At 42.0% G+C, this 25,821-nt stretch overlaps 1 protein-coding gene across 5 annotated transcripts in view; it reads right to left on the reverse strand.

The window, feature by feature from the left end:
- Positions 1–25,821, reverse strand: part of EFCAB6 (EF-hand calcium binding domain 6) — a 158,218-nt gene that overhangs the window by 45,432 nt on the left and 86,965 nt on the right. For all 5 annotated transcript variants that reach the window (XM_075899557.1, XM_025187059.2, XM_075899552.1 and 2 more), the window contains 7 exons: positions 24,079–24,193; positions 19,159–19,292; positions 16,311–16,546; positions 10,339–10,435; positions 8,536–8,654; positions 5,214–5,441; positions 1,888–2,043 (listed from right to left, as the gene is read on the reverse strand). In XM_075899557.1, the coding sequence (XP_075755672.1) occupies positions 1,888–2,043; positions 5,214–5,441; positions 8,536–8,654; positions 10,339–10,435; positions 16,311–16,546; positions 19,159–19,292; positions 24,079–24,193 (1,085 nt within the window). The remainder of the gene's footprint in view (positions 1–1,887; positions 2,044–5,213; positions 5,442–8,535; positions 8,655–10,338; positions 10,436–16,310; positions 16,547–19,158; positions 19,293–24,078; positions 24,194–25,821) is intronic.

Below are 25,821 nucleotides of genomic sequence, written 5' to 3' on the forward strand. Positions count from 1 at the left end.
GCTTTTTGCAGAGGACTTTGTTACAAACCCAAATTCATTTTTACTCAAGGATGTTTCACCACATAAAATGAAAACTAAGGTGGGATTTACATATGTAGAGAAACTGCAAAAATTAGGGTTGTTTAGAACAGGAAGGAGAAGAGTTGAGGGGAGTGGATAGAATCATGCAAGTCTGTAAAAACCCTTTCTTCCACTGCAGACATCACACAAGAACATTCAATCAAATGATGTCAAGTAGAGGTAAAACAATCTAAAAGACTTCAGACTTGTATGATTAACTTGTGGAATTCATTACCACAGTAAATCATAGCATCAAAAGGCAAATTCTGCTGTCAGCTAACCCAGGGGAAACTCAATGAAGCCATATTATGGAATTTACTGACACCAAAAGTCAATCAGTGAGATTCTGCTCACTTAACCTGGTGTAATTCTTTGGCTCTGTTGGAATTATTCCAGATTTACAATGGGGTAATTGAGATATGGATCTGGCTCAGAGACTGTGCAAGGAGTCTTAGTAGGGCTAGATAATTTTATGACGAGTAATCACATTTGTAGACCCTGTTTGTTTTGATAGAGGTGAGCAAATTCCATACTACAGGAGCCAGGGGAGGTTTTTCATTCAGCACTGCACACTTAGCTAGGGGTATGATGGCTACAGTATGCACTGAAGCATCAAGAACTTGCCAGTGCCGGAATGGATTGCCCTATGGTCTGACCCAGCATGATGATTTTGATATTTTGCGTGAAAGTGAATTATTGCATTGTACTTTTGTCATCTGTTTTCACAGTGTCACTTAGGACTGCTGCCTATGCTACCAATCACAAGAATGTCCACTTACTAGAATGTCTAATTAATGAAGAGTGCCAGTTAAACAAAAAGGAAGCTTTATAAAAAGAAGCTGGTACAGAAATTAACCATAGACCCAATATCCATTACTGAGAAAAAATACATTCAAGAGCCCTGATTTTGTGTCTTGCAGCTGCACAGCACTCCCACATATTACCAATGTAAAGCTGGCTCCAATACTGGGAAATAATCAACACCATTTCATCAGAGAAATAAATTGCCAAGTTGGTATTAAAATTTTAGTAATAAAATCAAATGCAAATGCTAATCTACTCTGTATTATTTAGAAAAGTCTATTTTGGATCTAGAAAGGAATAATCTGCACAAAATTACAATGAATGGAGGTGTTTATCATCAAGAGGTCTTTGAAGACGAAACAAGCAGAAGATTCATATTAAGGATTCCATTCATAAAAAGTTGATCACTCAACAAAAGGTGAACTGAGAAAAGAGTTTGTAATTTCTTTTTACAAATATCTTTTTCACTAGTTTCACACTGTTATGAGACAATAACCCAGTGCTATATAGGATGCCACTTCCAGGGTCCATGATGTGCAGAAAGCTATGGACATTTTTACTAGGCCCTTGTGTTCTAGAGAGCTTATACAAGAGATTCTATTTCTCAATATTACTTCATGAGACTAAGATGCAAAACACAATGTATGCCTTTGCATAGCAGTAGGATTTGAAAATTAATACTTTTTAGCCTGATGTGATTCAATTTCTGTTTTTGCAAGGTTTCCTCCCACTCTTTTTGTTTAATTAAATAAAACTAATAATTTTAATACAAGTTTTAAAATCCACTAAAATTGACCTGTTTTCAGAGCTGCTTAATTTCCTCAAATAATCAGCTTGATTTGAAAAGGCTTTAAGTTACAACACTCAGAGCATAGCTCTTCAGCACATGGGCACCTTTAAGCATGTGTGTAGTTGCATGGGCTTTAATAAGACTACTGTACTTATTTTTTCAAAGATAAGTGTATGCTTAAGTCCTTTATTGGCTTGAGATAAAAGAGAGACCAATGTTATAATCATAAAAACCTGTTTAAAAGACTGTTGAACTGTTCATCATCAAGATAATAGTTGAATTCTTGCAGCATTCTATGTAGGTCATCTACTGTTATATAGCCATCTTTATTTTTATCCAGTTTATAAAAGGCCTTGTTGAAGTCTTGGAAGTAGTCCCTAAATTTATCCCTGAAAGAGAGCAGATGTTTGTTTTCATTCTCCTGTTAAATATTAGAAAAAGATATATACAAATATACAAAAATAAAATGCAAAGCAAGAATCTCAGTTTACCTGCATTTGTTAACTTGGTATAATTTGTCCAAAGAATAGCATGAAAATTATTAGATCTAATTTTCAAAAACCACTTTTACATTTGCATAAACAATTGCAGGGCTAAAACTACCCCGCTGTATGTGTAAATCAATTAGCTTGATGGTTTAACTACCTGTTTTTGACCGAACATAATTAAAGATACAAAATCTTTGAAAATTTAGCCCTAAAAATATATATGCAATCTTTAATATAGCTATTCTGACAAGTGATTTCCAGCAAATTGCCCTCTGCAATATTGAGCTGATAAAACTTTAACAAGAACAGAAAGACTTGGGATTATTATATCAGAGCAAGAATTTGGGATTATTATATCAGAGCAAGAACTACACTACTTTAGGGCCAAATCCAAAACTGACTGCAGTCAGTAGAAAAATTCCCAGTGATTTCAACAGGTTTTGGATGAAGTCATTAGAGCTGCTATCAGGTATATAAATCATCATCTGTTTCTTCACAGATTAGTTAATTCAGACCCAAGACTCTTTTCTCCCAACTCCCACTTACATTGTCATTTTTATCCTAGTAAAGTTAGGGATCTTTTGAACACCTTTTGGAGCCCCAGGCATCACCCCTCACTCTCTCTCTTGATCATTTAACGCCAATCTGTCCATAGTTTACTACTGCCTCCACAACTTATTGCTGCAACTCCTAACCTGGCTGGGGGAGCCACTACAAATTATTGTGAGGTTTATAATGAATGAGAATTATGACCGGATTAGATTATGGAACACAGATAAGGCATGTAGTGTCAGAATGCTGTGGGTTCTGATACAGATGCATGGATGTAGGGCACAAAGAACCCTTTCCCCCCTTGTTTATCAACATGTTAAGGCAAGCCACAATTGCAGGTGGCATGGTCTGCTTCTCCAGATTGGCCTGCAAAGCAAGTTAGATGCACCAGGGAATCTTTTAAGTATCAGAGGGGCAGCCGTGTTAGTCTGAATCTGCACAAACAATGAGAAGTCTGATGAAGTGGGTCTTTACCCACGAAAGCTCATGCTCCAATAAATCTGCTAGGGTATGTCTACACTACCACCCTAGTTCGAACTAGGGTGGTTAATGTAGTCATACGGAGTTGCAAATGAAGCCCGGGATTTGAATTTCCAGGGCTTCATTTGCATAAAGCCGGGCGCCGCCATTTTTAAATGTCCGCTAGTGCGGACTCCATGCCGCGCGGCTACACGCGGCACGGAGTCCGCACTAGCGGACATTTAAAAATGGCGGCGCCCGGCTTTATGCAAATGAAGCCCGGGAAATTCAAATCCCGGGCTTCATTTGCAACTCCGGTTGCCTACATTACCACCCTAGTTCGAACTAGGGAGGTAGTGTAGACATACCCTTAGTCTATAAGATGCCACAGGATTTCTCATTGTTTCTTTAAGCAAATATGGCCTATTCCCTCCCCCGAGAACAACAGGGTGCTCAGTGAGGAATCCTTCCCCATAGCGAAGTGCGGCTCCACACTACCCAAAATGAAAGGCTGTGCTTTAAAGGCACAATAAGGCCCTTAATCTATCACAACAGCACCATTATTTTGGAATCCTTTACAGGGGTAAGTTACATTCCAACCCATGCTGCTAAATGATAGCTCTTCATCATCACTATTATCTTCCACTTAAACCTTCAAAATGAAAGTAAAGGAAGATGTAAAATCAAAACAGCTTTTGAGATTCATATTTTTAGAAAATTGAGGCATTCATCATTTCTTGGACTGACTAATGGTTTCCAAGCAGTAATTATTCCACTTGCAGCAGTAAATATGTGCACTGAGTAAATGAGAATTTAAACTATGGATACAGCTATGCTGCCAAAAAATAATCTTGTCTTGCAAATGTTTTGTATTTCTCTTGAAGCGCTGGAGAGCTGCTGCTCGATGTATGTTTCTAATTTGGGGTATTTGTTCCTGTGAGTTAAAACAAAACCAAAAAAATTATAGATCTAGCCTTATATTCTGAATGTTAAGATGCTCAGAGTCCTTGTCAGTTTAACTATGTCTAATCACAGGGAACTAAAACTGCTACGAAGAATTTAGGATGAAATTCACAACACTTGTGTAAAGCCAAAGCAATGGGCTGTTTAAACTAGCCTGGGCCAGGCTTAGACAGATGGAAGGAATGCATTTCCCAGACCTCAGGGAGTGAGATAGGGGCCAGGACCATTGTATACCATCTGTGCTGGATTTCATAGCCACTGGAACCACTAAATTCTGTAGCCATTAGATCTGGTCTCTCCCATTTTCAAATGCCTTCGAATGCTGACCAACATGGTAGAATAGGCCTGGTACTCAGCTCTCATAAAGTGGAGCATCGGCGGTTCTGCCTTAAGTTGTCTCTACTCACACTATAGACTTCATTCTTAAAGCAATGACTCCAACCTCTGGCTCATGAGATGCTTACAGCGTTCTTTGGCCCTACATAAAACTTGAGGAGTTCAGGGGTCTGGGACTGGGTTTGACTCCTGTTGCATGGCCTGCTTTCAGACAGAGCAAACTGAATGTGAAGGACCACAGGTGTCCAGAATGGTAATCAGAAAAGGAGTGTGACTAAGGTGTCCTCATGTCCCACTGATCCCAGCTACCAGAAATGCCTCTTTGGGTCAGAAACAGCTGGTTGAATGTTGAAACAGTCCTGAGGCTACGCTAAGTTTTACTGTGACAGGCCTGACCCCAGCCACCTCTTGGATCAGAGAACTGCAAAGAAGGCGTGGCTTACAGCTAGCTTTGCTTTACCCCCCAAATGTATGTCAAAAGTATCTCAGGCACTGCCTAGGACTGGAGCTATAAATACTACTAAATGAATTACATACAGTCAGGGTGAACACTTTAAAATTGCCTATACATCTCAATGAGTCAAACTTCTCCACACTGAAATCAATGAAGTTACACTGGGTGTAAATTTGCCCCAGTATCTAGTATGATTTGTCTTCAGAGAATGTTTGTGAGGGCATGTCTGTAGGCGTGGCATTATGTTTTACCTCAGTAACTATACCCACAGCATGAAAGCTATTCACTTAAGTGATAAATAACTCACTTGATCTGCTTTGTAATCTCATTGACATAGAGGTCTTTAGTTTGCTGTTTCTGCTGCTCTTCCATCTCCCAGTGCTTCTTTTGCTGATTACTGTAATGCTCCATTAAAGTCGCATAACTGTCTTCTGCAATATGTCTGCTTAGTCCGGTGTCAGAGGGTGCGAACTCTAACCCCAATTTCTGTAGGAATTCTTGGTGTGTAAGGTAGCCTTTGCCAACTGTATCATACCTTTCAAAAGAAATATCTCTTTCAAATGAAATATTCATATATTCATCATTTCAAAGCATTACAATATTATTTTTTCAAAATACCTAGGTAGGTATATGTCTACACAGCAGGCATAACTCGAAATAAGCTACGTCAATTGCATCGCTTATTTCAAAATAGCTTATTTTGAAATTGGGAGCATCTACATAGCACTTATTTCAAAATAGAGCACTCTTCCTCCTACTTCCCTTATTCCTCATACAATGAGGGTAACAGGAGTCAGAGTAAGAAGCCCTCCAGCTTGACAGTATTTCAACATTAGTTTAAAATAACTTCTTGCTGTGTAGACATGGACTAAGTTATTTCGAAATAACATTGCTGTTCAGACATACCCTTAGCCTCCTAAGTCTCATTGCCAGTCAGATGCCATGCCAAACGTGTATAAGGGTATGTCTACACTACCCCCCTAGTTCGAACTAGGGGGGGGTAATGTAGTCATACGGAGTTGCAAATGAAGCCCGGGATTTGAATTTCCTGGGCTTCATTTGCATAAAGCCAGCACCATTTTTAAATGCCAGCTAGGTCGGACCCTGTGCCGCGCGGCTACACGCGGCACGTACTAGCTAGTTCGGATTAGGCCGTGGAACGAGGTGTACAGCTAGTTCAGATTAGGAAGCCTAATCCGAACTAGCTAGTCCGTGCCGCGTGTAGCCGCGCGGCACGGGGTCCGACCTAGCCGGCATTTAAAAATGGCGCCAGCCGGCTTTATGCAAATGAAGCCCAGGAAATTCAAATCCCGGGCTTCATTTGCAACTCCGTATGACTACATTACCCCCCCTAGTTCGAACTAGGGGGGTAGTGTAGGCATACCCTCAGAGTGACTGTCAATGGGACTTGGAGTACATCTACATTGCAAAAAACCTCCCACAACAGTGAATCTTATACCTTGAGTCAACTGTCTGAGGTTCATGCTACAGGCCTAAAAATGGCAGTGCAGACATTCCTGTTCAGGCTAGAGCCTGCATGGCGAAACCCAGTAAGTGGCATGGATCTCGGAGTTCAGGCTCCAGCCCAAGTGGTGAGAATGTTTACATTACTATTTTTATCCCTGGACCATGCAACTCATGAGTGTGAGTGAGTTGACTCAGGCCCTGAGACTAGCTGTTGCGAGGCTTTTTTTCCAGTGTAGACAAATCCTTAAGCACTTCTGAAAATTCTACACTAAAGACCTAGTATATTTTTACCTCTTGGTGCCTTATTTGACATTCAGAGAGGCTGACTTTCAAGAGGTGCTGGGTACTGATTTCAATAGTTGTGATACTTCTAAAAATCAGATCCTAAATGTCAAGTTGGGCACTCAAACTAGAGGCACTCAAAATTAGAGGCCATTCTTGAAAATCTGGGCCTATTTTAAAACTGTTTAAACATTTTTGGATAGAGACCTTGCTATAGGTGTCCTCTGTGCCACCTCTTCCTTCTCCAATGCTCCCATGTAGGGAAAGGCCTAATGTAGATGTAGTTGTTATTCTAATTCCTTTAGTCTACATACAGTCACAGAAGGTAAATAAAACATTTTATGTTCTATAAATGAATGGCAGTTGGAAATAAAGTTGTGCAGCAGATGACTGAATGGAAGGGACACATTGTCATGGGGCATGACATCCATAAGGAATAAAATAGAAAGTAAAATGTAATGGAGTAGAAAATAATTCAGAGATGAATCAGTGCTAGGAAATAAGCCATATAGTTAATGTAGTTTGAAACCAAGATACTATACACCTGAGCCTTTTACCATAGAGAATCTGTTTTCCTTAAAAACTTACAATGAAGGTAGATTTTATACAATGTCACATGCATCTGGAATTCTTGTGTTCCAGACACAATTTATAGCACAACCACTCTCAGCTGACATAGGCTAGTGTTTTTTTCTTCTTCACTACAAATTACTTGTCTATAAAAACCTATTGTGGTATGACTCACAATTTTTACACAGCATGAAACAGTCTTACTTTTCTTTATGTGTTTGCTACATATCATATTTCTTTTCAATGAATCATTTTTATTTAAGCTGAAAATGGTGTGAGTGAATTTAATCTCATGAAAAGAAGTCGGATAGCTGACTTCAGACAGACCTATAGTATATAGTAAAGAGCTCTGCCAATACTCCTCCTCTCTGACCTGGGACATACCCACTGTTCCAGTCCTGAGCCTCTCTACAACTGACTGTCAACAAGGGGGAACTGGTGAACATCTAGGTGCTATCAGCAAACCAAATTTACTTTACTTGCAGACCAAAACGTCATCAGAGATGAAAGGGTATCTTAAATGAAAGAGAAAAAACAGGAGTATGTAGCACTTTAAAGACTAACAAGATGGTTTATTAGATGATGAGCTTTCGTGGGCCAGACCCTGGCCCAAGAAAGCTCATCACCTAATAAACCATCTTGTTAGTCTTTAAAGTGCTACATACTCCTGTTTTTTATTTCAGCTAGACCAGACTAACACAGCTACCTTTCTATTAAATTAAAGAGGACAGGTAAATGCATTAAACCAAATAGAAATTAGACTATGACTTTACTGAGAACTGATTAGGCATTCACCTTATTGCGATAGTGATCTTAGTGTGATAAAATCCTCTATTTTTGACGGCATCATGATGAGTCGATATCAACATAATAAGTCAAGTCTCTCTTAAGGTACGTCCGCATTTGCAGCCTAATTCGAACTAGGGCTGCAAATGTAGGCTTCGGAATTGCAAATCAAACCCAGGATTTAAATTTCCCACGCTTGATTTGCATCTTCCCGGCCGGGTGCCATTTTTTGAAATTTACAAGCCTGAAGTAACTGCCCACATCTACATGCAGCAGTGAAACGGGTATGTAGCACTTTAAAGACTAACAAAAAAGTGGCCGGGAAGATGTATATCAAGCATGGGATATTTAAATCCTGGGCTTGATTTGCAATTCTGCATGCCTACAAATTTGCAGCCCTAGTTCGAATTAGGAACATACCCTTAGAAAGTAAACAAATGTAATTCACTATCCTCAATAAGGCCCATGTGTCAAGTTAAATAGATTCACTGCTGCAGGAGAAGTAATATTCAGAGCCACCTTACCTTGCCCAAAGCTTTTCAAATTCTTTTGGAGTGATGGGAATGGCAAATCTGAACAAGACAGCTCTCAAATCCTCTGGCTGCACAATGCCATTGCCTTTGCTATCGAACTCACGGAAAGTCTAGAATTTAAGAACTTTTAATAATAACAAGAGCCAACGGGCTTTACAAAATACTTGATCTCTTTATAAGCATTAGGAATTAAGGAAAAATTAAATGAAGGTTAATTCCAATTTTAAAACGTTTTATCAGCTTCACTGTGTGCATGGCTCTCTTGGTGGAGTAACACATGTGTGCTGATGATGTGTTTTATATATGAAACTCCTATCAATTGTGTGCACTAGGATTTGAGCATCAAAAACATACATACAGGTATGTGCATTTATGAACCTTGATGCACAGAGGTGGAAAGTAGAGATTGAAAATCCACACAGAGGTGTCCAATTTTGCAGAAGCTGGCTACAGCTTATTGTGCCATGAACTAATAGAAAGCATTCCTTACTTGCTGCAGTGCAGGCTCATCTTGCAAATTTTAAGTAACAAAGTAATGAAGTTTACTCTCCCCATTCGTTCTTTTCTCAATCCACTACTAGCTACACTGCCCCCCACTATCTTCAGAGTGTGCAGTAACTGTTTGACTAATTCAGATATGCAAACATTTAATTATTTAGTTTTTATTAAGATTGTTTATGTTTATCTTGATATAATTATTGATAATTTGGCACCCCCTGCTTGTCATAATGGGTATGTCTAGATTACATGCCTCTGCCGACAGAGGCATGTAAACTAGGCTACCCGACATAGTCAATAAAGCAGGGATTTAAATATCCCCCGCTTCAATACAATAAAAATGCCACTGTGCTGTGCCGGCTCAGCTGATCGCCGGCACAGCGCGGCAGTCAAGGTGCAGATTGGTCGACAGGGAACACCTTTGTCAACCGCTCCCTTATGCCTCGTGAAATGAGGTTTACAGGACTGGTCGACAAAGGCATTCCCTGTCAATCGATCCGCATCTTGACTGCCGCGCTGTGCCGATGATCAGCTGAGCCGGCACAGTGCGGTGGCCATTTTTATTTTAATGAGGTGGGGGATATTTAAATCCCCACTTCATTGACTATGTCAGGTAGTTTAATCTACATGCCTCTGTTGGCAGAGGAATGTAGTCTAGACATACCCAATGAGTAGAGCCCCGCATGGATACAAAATCTATATCTGCATCTGCAAAAATGATCCATGGATATCCACATCTGCAGCTGTAGATATCCGTGGATATAAAGTAGGTATCTACAAATCTGTAGGGTTCTATATACAAAGTTTGTTTCTGCATCTGACCCGCAATCAGCAAAAATGATCTGCAGATATCTACACCCACATCTACGGATGCAGATACCCGTGGATATAAAGTGGGTATCCGCCGATGTGCAGAGCTCTATTAATAAGGACTGCATTTTGCACTTCAAATTCTCTGTGTGTGTGTCTGTACGATGCTTAGCACAATGAGTCCCGTGATCCATGACTGGGGCCTCTTGATACTATTAGAACACAGAGATTTAATAATAAATAATAATAAATAACAACAGCAATATAAATAAAATTTTAGAACAATCCTAGTAGAAACTAAATCATTAATTTTTTTAAAAATCACATACTCCAGAAGTTTAGTTTTACACAGATAAGTTTTTATCATTAATGAGCTATTTTGCGAATGCTTTTTTTGAATATTTAGATAATCTGAAGATCAACATTGCATAATGTTCTTAAATCCATTAGTGCAGCTTATTTATTTAATGAAAATGTTTTTCTTACCCTTGCGAGGTCATGCCATCTGGTTTGTGCTTTGATAACAAGATAGTAATGAGCCTGATCACAAGCTAGTTCTGCATCCGTTATTGTCTGTTTTGGTCTAAGAAAGCAAAATTAAATAATAACGAACTGTTAATGGAATCTTTAATCTCTCACAAGTTTGTGGAGGTTTTTCGGGTTTTGTTTTAGTTTCTAAGAAACCGTTAAAGACTGTTATTTCACATCTGTGTAAACTTAATTCTTTAAATACTGCCTTATTTCCCCAGCTGCAAGTTAGGGAAGACATCTTAAATTTTGTAATTCCCTGTTTATTTTCAGATCAATGTTGTTCAACTTGCCTGCAGACTTAATAGCAAACACGGATCATTTATTCAGACTAGAAGGAAATGTTAACTACCTTAAAAAACAAAAACAATTTAGTAGCATATCACAAGACCTGGAGTGACTCCAATAAAGGACCCTGTCCTTGGTCTTCCTCTTGCTTTTAATGTATTTTCAGAATGTTTTCATTTTATTCTTCATGTTTATAGCTAGTTTGATCTTGTTTTGCATCTTGGCCTTTCTAATTTTGCCCCTACATACTTGTATTATTTGTTTATATTCATCCTTTGTAATTTAACCTAATTCCACTTTTTGTAGGACTCTTTTTGATTTTTAGATCATTCAAGATTTCCTGGGTAAGTCAGGGTGGTTTAATACTTTCTACCCTATGCAGTGGGACAGTTTGCTCTTGTACCCTTAATAATATCTCTTTGAAAAACTGCTAGCTGTGTTCAATTGCTTTTCCTCTTAGACTTGCTTCCCATGGGCTCTTACCTACCAACTCCCTGAGTTTGCTCAAGTCTGCCTTCTTGAAATCCATTGTCTTTATTTTGCTGTTCTCCCTCCTACCACACCTTACAATCATGAATTCTACCATTTCATGACCACTTTCGCTTGATCACTTCCACTTTCAAATTCTCAACAAGTTCCTCCCTATTCATCAAAATCAAATCTAGAACAGCCTGTCTTCTAGTGGTTTTCTCCATATTCTGGAATATAAAATTATTTCCAATACATTCCAATAACTTTTTGGATAATTTGTGCCCTACTAGTGCTATGACACTTTCCCAACAGATGTCTGGGTAGTTGAAGACCTCCGTCACGCTCAAGTCCTCTGCTTTGGATGATTTTGTGGGTTGTTTAAAAAAAAGCTTCATCCACCTTTTCTTCCTAATTAAGTGATCTGTAGTAGACCACTACCATGACATCACCCTTGTTTTTACCCCTTTTATTCTTAGCTTGGGGCTTTCAACAAGACTGTTTACTATTTCCAACTCAACCTCAGTTCAAGTGTATACATTTTTAATATATAAAGCAACACCTCCACCTTTTCCCCTGCCTATCACCTTCCTTTCTTCTGTACCAATATTATAGTCATATGTATTATCCCAACCAGTCTCTGTGATGCCAACTATGTCACAGTTGTGTTTATTTACTAGCATTTCAAGTTCTTCCTGCTTATTCCTCATGCTTCTTGCCTTAATATACAGACATCTAAGATACTGATTTGATTTCTCCCCCCAGTTATGTCATGCATCTCCTTTTCCCCTGCTAATATAGCTCATGCTCCCACCTATTTCTGACCCTTCTTCCAGGTCTCCATGCTTTTGACTTACCTGTGACTATGGTCACTTTCCCCATCTAATCTAGTTTAATGCCCTCCTCACTAACTCAGCCAATCTATATTCAAATATGCTCCTCCCCTTCCCTCAATAGGTTGACCCCATCTCTGCTTACAAGTTCTTCTTCCTGGAACAGCATCCTATGGTCAAGGAAGCTGAAGATCTTCTGGTGACACCATCTTTGCAGCCAGGCATTCATCTCCAGCATGGGGATGTAAAATTTCAATTCATCAGCTAATCGAGTAGTTGATGGAATTTCCATCAACTACTCGATTGCTCGATAAGGGAGGAGGGCAGCACTTGCTATCCCCACTGTGTCTCTGCCTCCCCTGTTCCTCCCTCCTTCCCCCAACCATGGAGACAGTGCTGGAGGGAACCAGCTTTTAAGCCGGCTCCCACCAGCACCAGCTCCTACTTCCCCCCAGTTATGATATAGAGGCAGCAAGAGGGGAGGGAATGCAAGTAGTGAACTCGATTACCTTATTGGGTAGTCGACTACTCTTTTACAGCCCTACTCCAGGATGCATCTGTCTCCTGTCTGAGTAGCTGAAGTCCACTGTTATCCCCAAATCCTGTGCTTTGGATCCTTGACCAGAAGGATGAAAGAGAACACCACCTGTGCCTCTGAATTACTTCACACATACTTCCAGAGCCCTGCAGTCACTTCTGATCTGCTGAAGGTCATCCCTCGCAGTATCATTAGTGCCCACAGGGATGAGCGGTATGGGGGAGTATTCAGAGAGCTGAATGAGCCTTGACAATTACTCTGTAATGTCTTTGATACAAGCCCCTGACAGGCAGCATGCCTCCTCAGCCTTGGATGTCTCCACATGAATACTCTCGAGGGATTCCTCATGGACACAGATGCTCTTAAACCTGGCCACCTCCTCTTGAAGCTTTCCCACCTGCTTCCTAAGAGATTCCACCAGCAGGCACCTTTCACTTTGGAGGGTGCCTCCAGCCTGATTTTCCATCAGTGGGAAATGCAAGCCACAGTCTCTGCAAATTCACACCAGGATCTGGGTAGAGGCATCCATGGTTGAGTTGTCTGTCTGAATACAGGCGCAGATAGAGGAGACAAGAACAGCATTGGAACAATCAATGCGGCCCTTCCCAACTATTGTGACTGTATTAGGAATCCTTTCTAAAAACTCCCTTGTTTGCAGTCCACTGACTGCTAGCTCCTCCTGGTGGCTTAGCCTCATGATGATACACAGTTGCTGGAGGAAAGTGGTATCAGTCCCCAGTTCTAATCAATAACTGTTGTTACTCTGTTGAAAATGAGAGCATCTTTTAGCTCCACCCAACACATTCTAGTGCTGACATGAAATGAAAGGGAAACATTCATTTGTCATGAATTCTACTGTTACCAGCTTCCCACTAATGATCCCCAGGCTCTTTCTTCCTTTTCAAATCATGTACTTGATTTTCTCAGTTGTACAATTAATAAAAAAGCAGCTGATAATACTAGTAATGTCAGAACCATTAGTAATTCTATAGTGGACAAATTAAAACTGAGAAGTTGCACGTGTCGTATCTTAAAATCCACAGCTGAGCTGATTTGCTGATTAGATGTTGTGGTTCTTCTCTGTCTTGTCATTACTTATATTAATTTATCTCTGTGTAGTTCAACTGAGGATGGATTCTTTTCTAATTCAATACTTAGAAGGAATCTGAAGTACCTGATAATTATTTTTAAAGATAGAGCCAAATTTTTAAAATGTTCAATCTCTTCAGACACACAATTTTACTCTTAAGAGGGGGAAAGAAAAAGCCATCTTCCTGATGCTGTTGTAGCTCCCCTAGTGCCCTTGTACTCTGTCACACAACAGGTTGTTTACTTAGCTAAAGTGTCACAACTGATCTAATCCATTTACAAAGCTCTGGCAGTATAAAAGGGCTGGCATGCCAGCTCATTCCCCTAGAAGACTTCTGCCCATTCCCTCAAGCAGTCCCTGGCATATGGGTATGCCATAAGTGTGATCAGAGTACTCTGTATTTAAGCTATGATGGGTTGTCAGGAGGTGTCATACGGTGCCAGTTCAGGTACTGCTAAGTTAGGACAGCCCCTAGGCTGCTCTAATATATACTGAGGAACCACACTGGTCCCTGGAACAGCACAGAATTGGGGAAGGGTACAAAAAGGAGACATATAACCAGCTTTTGGCCCCTCCTGGGCTCTGTCTCCTATTCTGCAATGCATACAAAATGCAGCTCAAAATCTAGCCTTTGATCTCTAAAGTAACTAGGGATGTTAAATTTAGATTAATTAACCAATCAAATACTCCATGGGATTTCCATTGATTATTTGATTAGTCTATAAGGGCACATCCGCCTTTGAACTGTAGCAAGTGCCCTGCTGGGCTCTTGCTACAGTTCAAAAGCAGAAGCCCCACAGGGAGCATGGGGCCAGCAGGAGACTCGTTGGGCCTATGCTCCCTGAGGTGCCTGCAGGGCCAGCCCGAGTCATTCGTGCACCCCGGGTCCTGGCGCATGCGTGGCCCCGCCCCCGGGTGCGAGGCGCATGTGTGGCACCGCCCCAGATGCGCGGCGCATGCGTGGTGGCATGGCGCCCCCTACAATGGGGTGTCCTGGGCAGTACCCCAGTAGGCCCGTAACTTGGGCCGGCTCTGGGTACCTGAGCCTTTGAAATGTAGAAGAGCCCAGGGGCTCTTGTACATTTCAAAAGCAGAAGCCCCGCAGGGAGAGCAGAACCAGCGGGGGACTCCCCACTGGCCCCATGCTCCCTGCGGGGCTTCTGCAGAGTCAACGTAGAAGCAGCGCTAGAGGAGACTGCTTCAGCCCCCACTCACTCCATTTCCACTGTGCCTCTACCTCCCCTGCCCCTCCGCAGAGATGGTGCTGGTGCAACTTGCTTTTCAGCCAGCTCCCCCTGCACCAGCTCCTGCTCTCCTCACTTGTTGCCTCTCTCCAATAGATGCAGCAAGGGGGCGGAAGTGACTAGTCACATCACTAGTCGACTGGTCTCTTACATCCGTAAAAGTAACTGGAATCTAAGACTCTGTTCAGTAGAGCATTTAATGTATGTGCTTAACTTTAAGCATGCAGCAGTCCCGTGGACGACTGACATGCTTAAGTACCTTGCAGAACTGGGTCCTAAATCATGAGGATTTAAAAGAACTTCACAACCCCAAATTGCAGCATTATATTAAGATACTGATGTTTTTCAATATTATATAATAGGAGCCTGCATACTATATTTTCTCAAATAGTAATTATTAATGGTCTGCTGTTGAACAGGGAAGATATAAGTAGTGGGGTTCCACAGGGTCTCTATCCTGGGTCTACTACTATTCAAAATTTTCATTAATGTCTCAGACAGTTCATGTATACAATTTGCAAATGACACCAGGCTGAGAGGAGTTGCAAACACCTTGGAGGATAGGATTAGAATTCAAAATGACCTTGATGAATTGGAGAACTGGACTGAAATCAAGAAGATGAAATTTAATACAGATAAGTGCAAAGTGTAGTTAGGAGGAAATAATCAAATGCACAATTATGAAATGGGGAATAACTGGTTAGGCAGTAGTACTGCAGGAAAAAAACAGAGGATTTTAGTGAATCCCAAATAAATATGAACCAACAATGTGATGCAGGTGCAAAAAAAGCTAAAATCAGTCTGGAGTATATTAACCAGATTGTCATATGTAAGGCAGAGGAGATAACTGTTCCACTCTACTTGGCACTGGTGAAGTCCCATCTGGAGTACTGAGTGCTGTTTTGGGTGCCACGATTTCAAAAAGATATAGAAAAATTGAAGAAAATCCAGAGGACAACAAACAAAATGATAAAGGTTTAGAAAACCTGGTCTATAAGGAAATGTTAAAAAAATTGGTGTTTAATTTTGAGAAAAGAAGAGTTACGCAGGGGGACCAGATAACAGTCTTGAAAAATGTTAAGGGCTGTTAAATGAGAACAATGATCAATTGTTCTCCAGCCATACTGAAGGTCAGACAAGAAATAATTACTTTAATCTGCAACAAAGGATATTTAAGTTCTATATTAGCAAAAAACGAACTACATGGATATTTAAGAACTATAATAGGTTCCCAACAGAGGTTGTGGAAGCTCCATTATTTTTAAGAACAGGTTAGACAAAAATTTTAAAAAATCTTTTTTTAAGAGCAGATTATTCAAATGCCTGTCAGGGAGAGAATAGGTATATTGGCCCTACTTCAGCATATAGGAAAGACTAGATGACCTCTTTAGGGCCTTTCCAGACCTACATTTCTATGATTTTTCATTTCTATACATGTATAAGATCAATAATATTGCTGTCAGTCTTACTTGTGAGATGGATTCAGCCAAGGATGTGCCTCTTTAGTTTCTTGGTTCTGGAACAGTTGAACGAATTCGTGGTAATTTAATGTGGAGTTCAGGTTCAGGCCCAATATACCAAGTAGGCGTGAATACTCTTCATTTGTAAGGATGAACACAAAGCTCTCCAGGAGGCTTCGAAGATCAAGCATGCTGATGATACCATCATGGTTACTATCTGCTTTACGGAAAGCAGAGTACATGTCCTACCAAAGAATATTTTGCAGAATGTCAATATCTGAACCTTCATATAAAACACATCAGTGACACATTTTAACAGGGGCGGATATAGGGCAGGGCGAGCGGGGCGGCTGCCCCGGGCCCCGCGCTTCAAGAAGCCCCGCACATGCGCCGTGGCAAAGGGGGGCCCCATGAAATTGGGCTGTCCTGGGCCCCGCAAAATGGTCATCTGCCCCTGCATTTCAAAATATAAACACTGAATATTTAGTACAGATTTATTTTGACAACAGGCAAAAGATGGTAAGGCAGCTTGATGATACAGGCCGTCGTCGCTATAAGTCCAAGATACGTTCCAAAAAACTTGGACTTACAGAGTAACAACATAAAGCGGGGAATTTTTTCCCGCAACTTACTTCCATTTAAGCAAATTGGTTGGGGTTTTTTCCGCGATTTAAGAGCGGGGAATGGGAAGACTTATATCAGTTCCTACAAGTGTCAACGACTTCAGCAAGGAACAGATGTATACGGGGAGACTTATAGCGGGAATGCCCTGTTTACAACACCTATAATACCTCTTTACTAGACTCTGCATGAGACTGGTGCAAATGAGAACACCTCCATTGTTATATGCCTAAATATACAGGCAGTCCCCGACTTACGCGGATCCGACTTATGTCGGATCCGCACTTACGAATGGGGCTTTCTCGCCCCGGAGGTCGAGGTGGCGGATTGCTACCTGCGAGCTCCGGGGCGAGAAAGCCCCGTTCGTAAGCTGCTCCCGGTGCCCCTGGTCTGCTGGGGACCGTCTCCAGCAGACCACAGGCACCGGGACCGAAGCCGCAGCAGCGGCAGGTTCCCGCGCTTCTGAGGCTTTGCCAGAGCAAAGCCTCAGAGGCGCGGCACCCCGCTGCCGCTGCGGCTCTGCTCCCCGTGTCCCTGGTCTGCTGGGGGGGGGCGCAGCTAGTGCGCCCCCCCCCCCCAGCAGACCAGGCTTTTGTTGTGGACCCTGGGGCAGAGCAGCTGGGGCGCTGACGATTGGTCCTGCAGCACCACTCTGGGCACTACTGGACCAACCCGGCAGCACCCCAGCTGCTCTGCCCCAGGTCCTGATTCAGCCGCTGCTGGTCAGTTTCAGCAGTGGCTGAATCAGGACGCCTGGGGCAGAGCAGCTGGGGTGCTGCTGGGTTGGTCCAGTAGCGCCGAGGAGCGAGGAGCGGTGCTACTGGAGCAACCCAGCAGCACCCCAGCTGCTCTGCCCCAGGCATCCCCAAGTCAGCCGCTGCTGAAACTGACCAGCGCTGACTACAGGAAGCCCGAGGCAGAGTTGCTCTGCCCCAGGCTTCCTGGAATCAGCTGCTGATCAGTTTCAGCAGCAGCTGACTTGGGGACGCTTGGGGTTCTTAAGTTGAATCTGTATGTAAGTCAGAACTGGCGGTCAGTTTCAGCAGCGGCTGAATCTGGACGCCGGTTCCGACTTACATACAGATTCAACTTAAGAACAAACCTACAGTCCCTATCTTGTATGTAACCCGGGGACTGCCTGTACATTAGCAGAAAATCTGATTTGGCCAAGTAGTTCTGTGCTGTTGCCAAAATACCCTGTCAATTGTCAGTGGCTGGCCCTGAGAAAAGCTCTACACTCCTATCATAGGATCTGATGCAGTCAGGAGCTAGCTACTGCTAACTGCCATTTATCAGTGAACCAGTCAATAATGATGGTGCTTGGTGGGTTCCTTTCCCACAAGGTCACTTTTCCCCAATTCAGATTGGCATTTTAATAATAAGCTGTATGATTTCAATTCTCTGTAAAACAGGGTTTCCCAACCTATGGGTCACATTTCAAAAGGGTCACCAAGTGTCCCCCCAGGTGGTTCTGCCCTCTCTCCTCCCCCCGTTTTTGAATTGCCTTGGGTCACCAAGTCTTCCTGAATTGTCAAAATGGGTCCCCATCTGGAAAAGGTTGGTAACCGCTGCTGTAAAACCAGTGCTTTTTTCCAGCACCTCTACACTGTACCAGTGTAATCTCTGGAAAAGTCTGCTTTCTTGCCTAAGGGAACTGCATTGCTCATTGTAATCTTTAGGCACCATGGGTCTAATCTTGCAAACCTTTGCTCCTGTTAATAACCACACAAAAGGAGCTACTTGCATATATAAAAAGTGCAGAAGCGCAAGTTACTTTTGTTGCAATTTACATAAATATTGTCTTAGCTGAAAAAGAGGGTATATAAAAACTGCTTTTATTTTCCCAACCAAAAAAAAAAAGTATTCTATTTGTAGCAGTGCTAAATCAGTATAGATATGCAAGATTCATCTGAATTTTGTTCTTTGTGGACCATCAACATGTCTGTTCTGATTCTGGTTGCACAGTTTATTACACGTGACAATAAGAGTCAGAAAAAATATTTTGGATTTTAAATCCCCAGAAGAGTATGTAGGGATAGCAATTAGAAAATCAGCTTTTGATTTTTAAACTGAGCATGTTTCCCCAGGCAGTCACTGAAAGAGAATAAACATTGAACCCCAAATTCATTTTGATACAGTCACTTTCCTGACAACTCCCCTTAAAAGTACATTTTAACAAAAAAATATTTTAACATAACTGGTATATTGCCAAAACTAATCAGCATTTGTATTTTACCTCATATTCTTCCGTCAGCTTAGCATTGAATTGACTTAGACACTCTTCAGCAGTCAAATAATAAAATTTAGTGCTATTTACTCGGTGGTTTGGACTGCAAGATAGTATAGTTCCTGGTCCATTCAATCTGGGATCTGAAATAATTAAGCTAGAGTAAAGCAATCTGTGACCTGAATATCTTTTTCTTTTGTATTAAACATAGAGAACCAATGGACTTGTCTTATTTATTAGTCATATAAAATACATTGTTAAAAAAAGTATCACCTTCTTTAGGTTCTACAGAGGACATACTCGGATAGATGCATATGATATTATAAATGTCCCTCTGATTGCCAAAAATTGCCTCAGCTTCTGCTTTGCTCCATGGTAAAAAGATTTCTCCCAGTGAAAGACCAAAAAGCACCAAGAACTCTAGGCCCCTGTGGATAAGTTCTTGTGCAGAAGACACAACTGAGGTGGGACTTTCTAGGTTTTTTTGCTTTTATTTTACCCTTCTTTGGTTCCTGAGTGTTGCTCTGAACAAGGAGGAGATCAAACTAGAGAAGGGAGTCCAAGAGACTTGTGATTGGTTGTCATCTTGCCTGCCTGAAGGTATGTTTAGACCAGTGGTCTCCAACCTTTTTAAGCATGAGATCACTTGTTCAACTTAAATGCAATCCAGGATCCACCTCAAACACAAACACTCTTGCCCACATCCTTCCCACCCCTTCTCCAAGGCCTCCCTACCCCCGCTCACTCTATCCTCCTCATCCTCACTCACTTTTATCAGCCTAGGGCAGATGGGGAGGGGATGCGGACTCTGATTTGGGGCTAAAGGGTTTGGAGTGTGAGAAGAGTTCTCAGCTGAGCCTGGGGCAGGGAGTTGAGGTGCAGGAGAGGGTTCAGGGTGCAGGCTCTGGGAGGGAGTTTGGGTGTAGGGGGACTCAGGGATAGGGCAGGGGTTTGGGGTGCAGGCTCCAGCTGTGCACTGCTTACCACAGGTGGCTGCTGGGTGGTGGTGCAGGGGACTAACACAGGCTCACCCCCACTCTGGCCCTGAACCGTTCCAAAAAACATCCAGCAAGCTCTCTCCACCCCTGCCCCCCTCTGTGGAGACAGGGTACAAGGTGGAGGGAGGCGCACCCTGATATCAGCACCACCTACTCTTCTTCCAGTGCCCTGCACAGCAAGTAAGAGGCTCTGGGGCTGGGAGGGAACTCCAAGGCAGAGGGGCAGGTGAAGTGTCGGCACTTGACAGCCTTTCATCAACCAAATCTGTTAGGATCACCTGTCAAAGGCTCCAAGATCTACCAGTAGATCCTGATCTCCTGGTTGGTGACAACTGGACTAGACTGGTGCTCGAAGGAGTGAGTTCCAGCTTGGGGAGAAAGACTCCTGCTAGCTGTGCTTGAGCTAACCTGCTAAAAATAGAAGTACAGCTGAGGCCATGAATACGTTGGGAGGGCAGGCCACCCTCAAGTACTTACTTAGGATTTCAGAAGGGATCATATTCAGGGCGGTTAGCCTGTCTACTTCCTCCTGCTCCACTGGCTAAATTTCTATTTAGCACCATGCTGGCTCTGTCAGAACTAGCATGGGTATGTTTTTCTGAGCTGGAAATTACATCTTCCAGGTCAAGTCTAGACATCCCCCGAGTGAGAAGGAACACAGGGTCTGCTTTGTTGCAGACAGTGCCACAGAAATTAATTTGAGACCTAACTTTGACTCCACTGCCATTGCACACAAATCCATCTCCTTGGAAGTCATTCTAACACACAAACCTTCAGTAGCTTCAATAGCCACAAACAACTACATAAATCTATCAGCAAAGTATTTCTTCTGTCTCAGCCCAACAATGGAATTTCACCCCCAAAATTACCGCCCCCCTCCAGGGGAACAGGGGAGGTGAGATTCAATCCTGCACAAGAGCCAGCTTTTCTGTATCTATAATCTCACAGCACTGCAAGATCATGAAAAGGAGATTGCCTGCTTCCTAGTGGGGCACAACATTTGCTTCTAGTCTTGGAAGGGCCATGGTATTGTTAGGCAATGGAAAAGCTATTTTGAGTCACTGTTACAGGTTATTACAGCTCTTTCTGTTCCCTGTGCAGCTGGACCCCTGGTAACTAAGGTATCTGGTATATAGGAGAGAGAAATGAAAAATAGTCTAAATAACATGGTTTAACTCTCTAAAGCATTTTAAAAATAGTTTTCCTGCCACTTAAGTGGCATATACAGAATACATGCCTGTGCAGTGAGGTGGAGAGGTTTTATTGGCAGTTGTTTTGGAGAACAAACTCTTGTTAATTAAACCTTCCCATTCATGTTGTCATGTATTCTCTCTCTCTACATATAGATACACACAGTCATCATTGGTACACTATAAATATTTGTTCAGCTATATATGTAATTTTGCAATTTTTATTTGCTCGTGTTGCTCCATGTAACCATTCTGCCTAAATAAGGGACTGATCCTGGAACTCGTACTCATATGAATAATTCCATTAAAGTAAAAAGGATTGCACACATGCGTAGGGTATTGTAGGATCACAATCTTAAATTTTGGTCTTTCAGAAAGTAATGAACCAGAAGACCCAACAATATAAAGGAAGTTTACCCAGCAGATTAAATAGTGTAGCAGACCTGTAGGTCAGGGGTGGGCAATAATTTTTAAAGGGGACTACTTCATAAATATCTGAAGTGACCGTGGGCTGCCCTGGAAGGGGGGGAGCCTCGAGCGGAAGGGGCTGGGCCGGGCTACTTCTCGTACTCACCCTCACAGACCCTAATTGGCCTGAGGGTAAGGGAGCGCGTGAAGCCTTTGCTCCACCACCCCCAGCACCTAGAGAGAATTGCCAGTCGTTTTAAAACAGCTAGAGGTTCCCCCTAGGCACTGCAGTGGGAGGAGACTTCACATACTCCCCTTGCTCCCAGACCAATCAGGACCTGGGGGTGGAAGGGAGTGCACAAAGTCCTTCACCCTCTGGCCCCACCCTGCCAGGGGCACACAGCTGCTAGAGAGAAATGCCAGCTGTTTTAAAACAGTTGGTGGTTCCCTCTGGTGCCGCGTGCCCTGGTGTGGGAGCGCACTCCCCACCCCAGGTTTCGATTGGCCTGGGGGTGGGGAAGCAGCAGGGTGGCCGCAGACCAGATCCACTGGCATGGCAGGCCGAATGCGGTTCACAGAGGCTGTCTTGCCCACCCCGGCTATAGGTTCATCATCATCTGTGTGTTCAGCAAATTCCTCAAGTGATTAATAATAACCTCAAAATATTTTTGTTTCACTTGAACTTTACAAAGGTGATAAACTTATACAGAGTACCTCCTGTCATTTTTCCCCTAAGGATATTTCTTATTAATCCGTTATATAAAGAGAACCTCCTAACAGAGTGCTTCTAAATATATATGTATTTTAACCACCGAGACACAGGCATGCGAATAAAAATAACATGGAAAAATCAAAAACAGCATCCTTCCTGCCTCTAAACCAAGAAACCATCCAAAGCTATGCACAGTGAGCCTTTCTGTTTCTTGGACTTGGACCTCTTGAGGTCGCTTCCAGCCCTACATTTCTATGATTCTCATTTTTACCCACTACTTTTCCCCTGCTTTATACGCATCTAGTCTTTTGGGATGGATCCTGCACTATTCATTCAGGCAACATTCCTACTGAAGTTACCATCTCACTAATGTCAGGGAGTTTTACTTACCTAAAAAAAAGCATATTAGTATTTCTAATTGCAAGGGCTCAAAACCTAAAATCAATTCCCCTAATATCATATGATTGTCTTAAAATTCATATTTTAAAAAAATAATTCATTTTTTCTTTGCCTTCTGTGTTTTAAATCTCTGTGTAAAATGTGTATAATTTTCCTTTGCAACTATGATGACTGGTAACTGGTTCAGTTTTACTTTGATCACACTGATGTTACCTTGCTTTTAGGCATATTTTACTAGGTTATTTGAGATAGTAGAAAATGTTTTCATGGTCAGATGACTGGTTGAACAAGGTCAAAATTAGGAATGTTAGGGCTGATGTAAAGAATGCCTTTTTACTGCACCAGTCAGCTACAAGTCAGTTTCTTTCCCTTTGCCTGTTTCTAAAGCCAGGTGAAATAATGGCCATGGCTAACAGCGCAGAAATCAGAACTGCGCACCTTTGAGAAAAAATGGTCAAAAATTCAAAATACAGAAGGTGAAACAGGCTCCCCAGCAGTCAATGTCAAAACTCCTATTGACTTTGGTAGAATCAGGATTTCACCCAGAAAATCTGGAATTAAAGCAGGAAAGTAACAGAAAACTATATCAATGGAAGAAGGAATGATTATATACATATGACACTCACACTTCACCCATGGCCCCTGGATCTAATTGCTGCCTGGGAAAATGAATTATGATTGTTTCTTATCTCGTACAGACCAGATTCTGCTCCCTTTGCTCATGCTGCCCTGAAATCAACTACACTGCAGATGGAGTGAGGCTGGTACTACTCACCCTGGGTCCAGGTAACAGAACCTACCCCTACAGTACGTAGATATTCACCCAGTCTATCTCCCTTAGAAATGGCAACAAAAAGCAGGTTAAAAAAAGGGAAGCTAATGATCCCAGCAGGACACATCATATTACTACGTAGATTGCAATCCCTTTGGAGCAGCCATTTCTGACTTCTCCCTCGGGCTTACGGGCAGTACACTAAAAATGAATGGGGCTCTACCAAATTCAAAAGCCATGAAAAATGCATCAGGGACATGATATCAGATCTTCCCTATGGATCTGGTCTTTTTGTATTTTACCCTATACCATACAGATTTCACAGGGGGAAACCACCATTTCTCAAACTGGGGTTCATGACCCAAAAGGCAGCAAGATTATTGAGAGAAAAGTTCTGGCTGTTCTGTGAAAGATTTGTTTTATACAGCACTGTCATTAATGTTAATCTACCTTCAAAAACGGCTACAAAATCAAGATAACTCAGCCCTCCATTTGGAAATCCTAATTTCTCAGTCAGTAGATTAAACTGACTATCATCCATTGGCATCCCATGATCTTCCAACACCTGTCAAAGTGAAAAAACAAAACGAAAGGGAAATAAAGAAATGTTTGTTGCTTACAAGCTGTCCTCTCAGATAAATGTCTGGGTTCCTAAATATACATTTTCAAAGGACTGTATAGAGCTTTGATAACAAAGCTAAACCTGGATAGGTAAAAAAAATTACCACTTCCCTTCAAATTAATGACAACCCTGGTTCATAGAGTTGAAATTAGTGCTTTAGTAAGAGGAACTACATCCTTCAGTGGGTAAGCGTACTTAGACCATATACCAACCAAGTACTCAGGAAACCTGAACTTGCCAAGCTCATGAGATCTGATGGTATCATAGCACAAATGGCTGCATGTACATTATTATCTTTATTTTTTATTCTGTGTGCACTTGCAATATTTAAAAGAGGCATACATTGTAGGGTGTCAGAAGAACAGTGAGGTTAGTAAAACAGTCAATTAGTGGCTTTCAGTGATATACCAAAACCTTAAATCCAACTTTCAACAGACAGCTAATGCAGAGAAAAAAGCAGCAGGTAGGTGGAGTTCCCTCTGCCTACCAGTAATGTTAATCATGCTGCTGCACTAGCTGCAGGCAACAAAATAAGCCTTTTAGGAACCACATTATGGAACATACTGCAGTAATCTAAACGCCAGTGTCCCAAAGGTATGTAGCACAGATCAGCATGTGGGAGGCAAGGCTGCAATTTTATTCTTGATACATGCATTAATTATTAATTATTATTACTATTATTAACAATAAGAAAAATAAATAACATTTTGCAATTACTGAGCACCTCTCATTTCAGAGCACTTCTGCAATGCACACACAGGATCCCAGAAATACATCCACCTCTGGGGAGGAGGAGAGCAGCCCGATGAAGAAGTGCACAGCATACTGTACGCTGATGAGAGATGAATTTTTTCCTGACAAACCAAGGTAAACCTAGTCTCAGAAGAAGTCCTAAGGGAGCTGTGCTGCCATTTTTAATGGTTTCACTGACATGGTAAATCCTGTTTTCACGACAGCTGTCTCCTCCTGTTTCTTCCCAGTCAGCATCTGGATAAAGACAATGTGCAGACTCAGCCCATACTAGCTGTCAGAAGTACAGCCCCCCTCCCCCGCTCTAATCGTAGGAGGCCCAAGGAATTGTCTTTTCCATAGTTTCTCTTGCCTGACCCAACCAGGGTAATTTCCATTTTGTTAGTGTTTTTAATCTCAGCCAATTTCTTGTCACCCAGCAGCAAGCTTTGGTGATGTTTTCTCTTCAGGTCTGGAGAAAGCAAAAATCTGCACCACAGCAATGATACCAAATTCATATCAGTTCTAAATCTCTACAAGAGACAACAGACAGGGAGCGAGACACAACTGGAGCTGCAACATGCCCTGAGGAATATCACATACAACCCTAGTAGTACAGAAAATTCACCAAGAAAAACCAGCTGGGATCACTCACAGATAAAAATTAAATCTGTCATATTGATCCTCGAGCACCCAAGTGCTGTACCCAGGTCTGCTGATCCACACTGCCAAAAAAATCTAATCACCGCAGAAGCATATTAGTCACTGTGGTAAGCACAGCAAAATCTCATTAACTAAAGTCAGTTCCTAATTGCACACTACAGAAGGGGTTCTCCCCTCCT

This window comes from Pelodiscus sinensis, chromosome 1 (genome assembly GCF_049634645.1).
Source record: "Pelodiscus sinensis isolate JC-2024 chromosome 1, ASM4963464v1, whole genome shotgun sequence".
Lineage (NCBI taxonomy): Eukaryota > Metazoa > Chordata > Testudines > Trionychidae > Pelodiscus > Pelodiscus sinensis.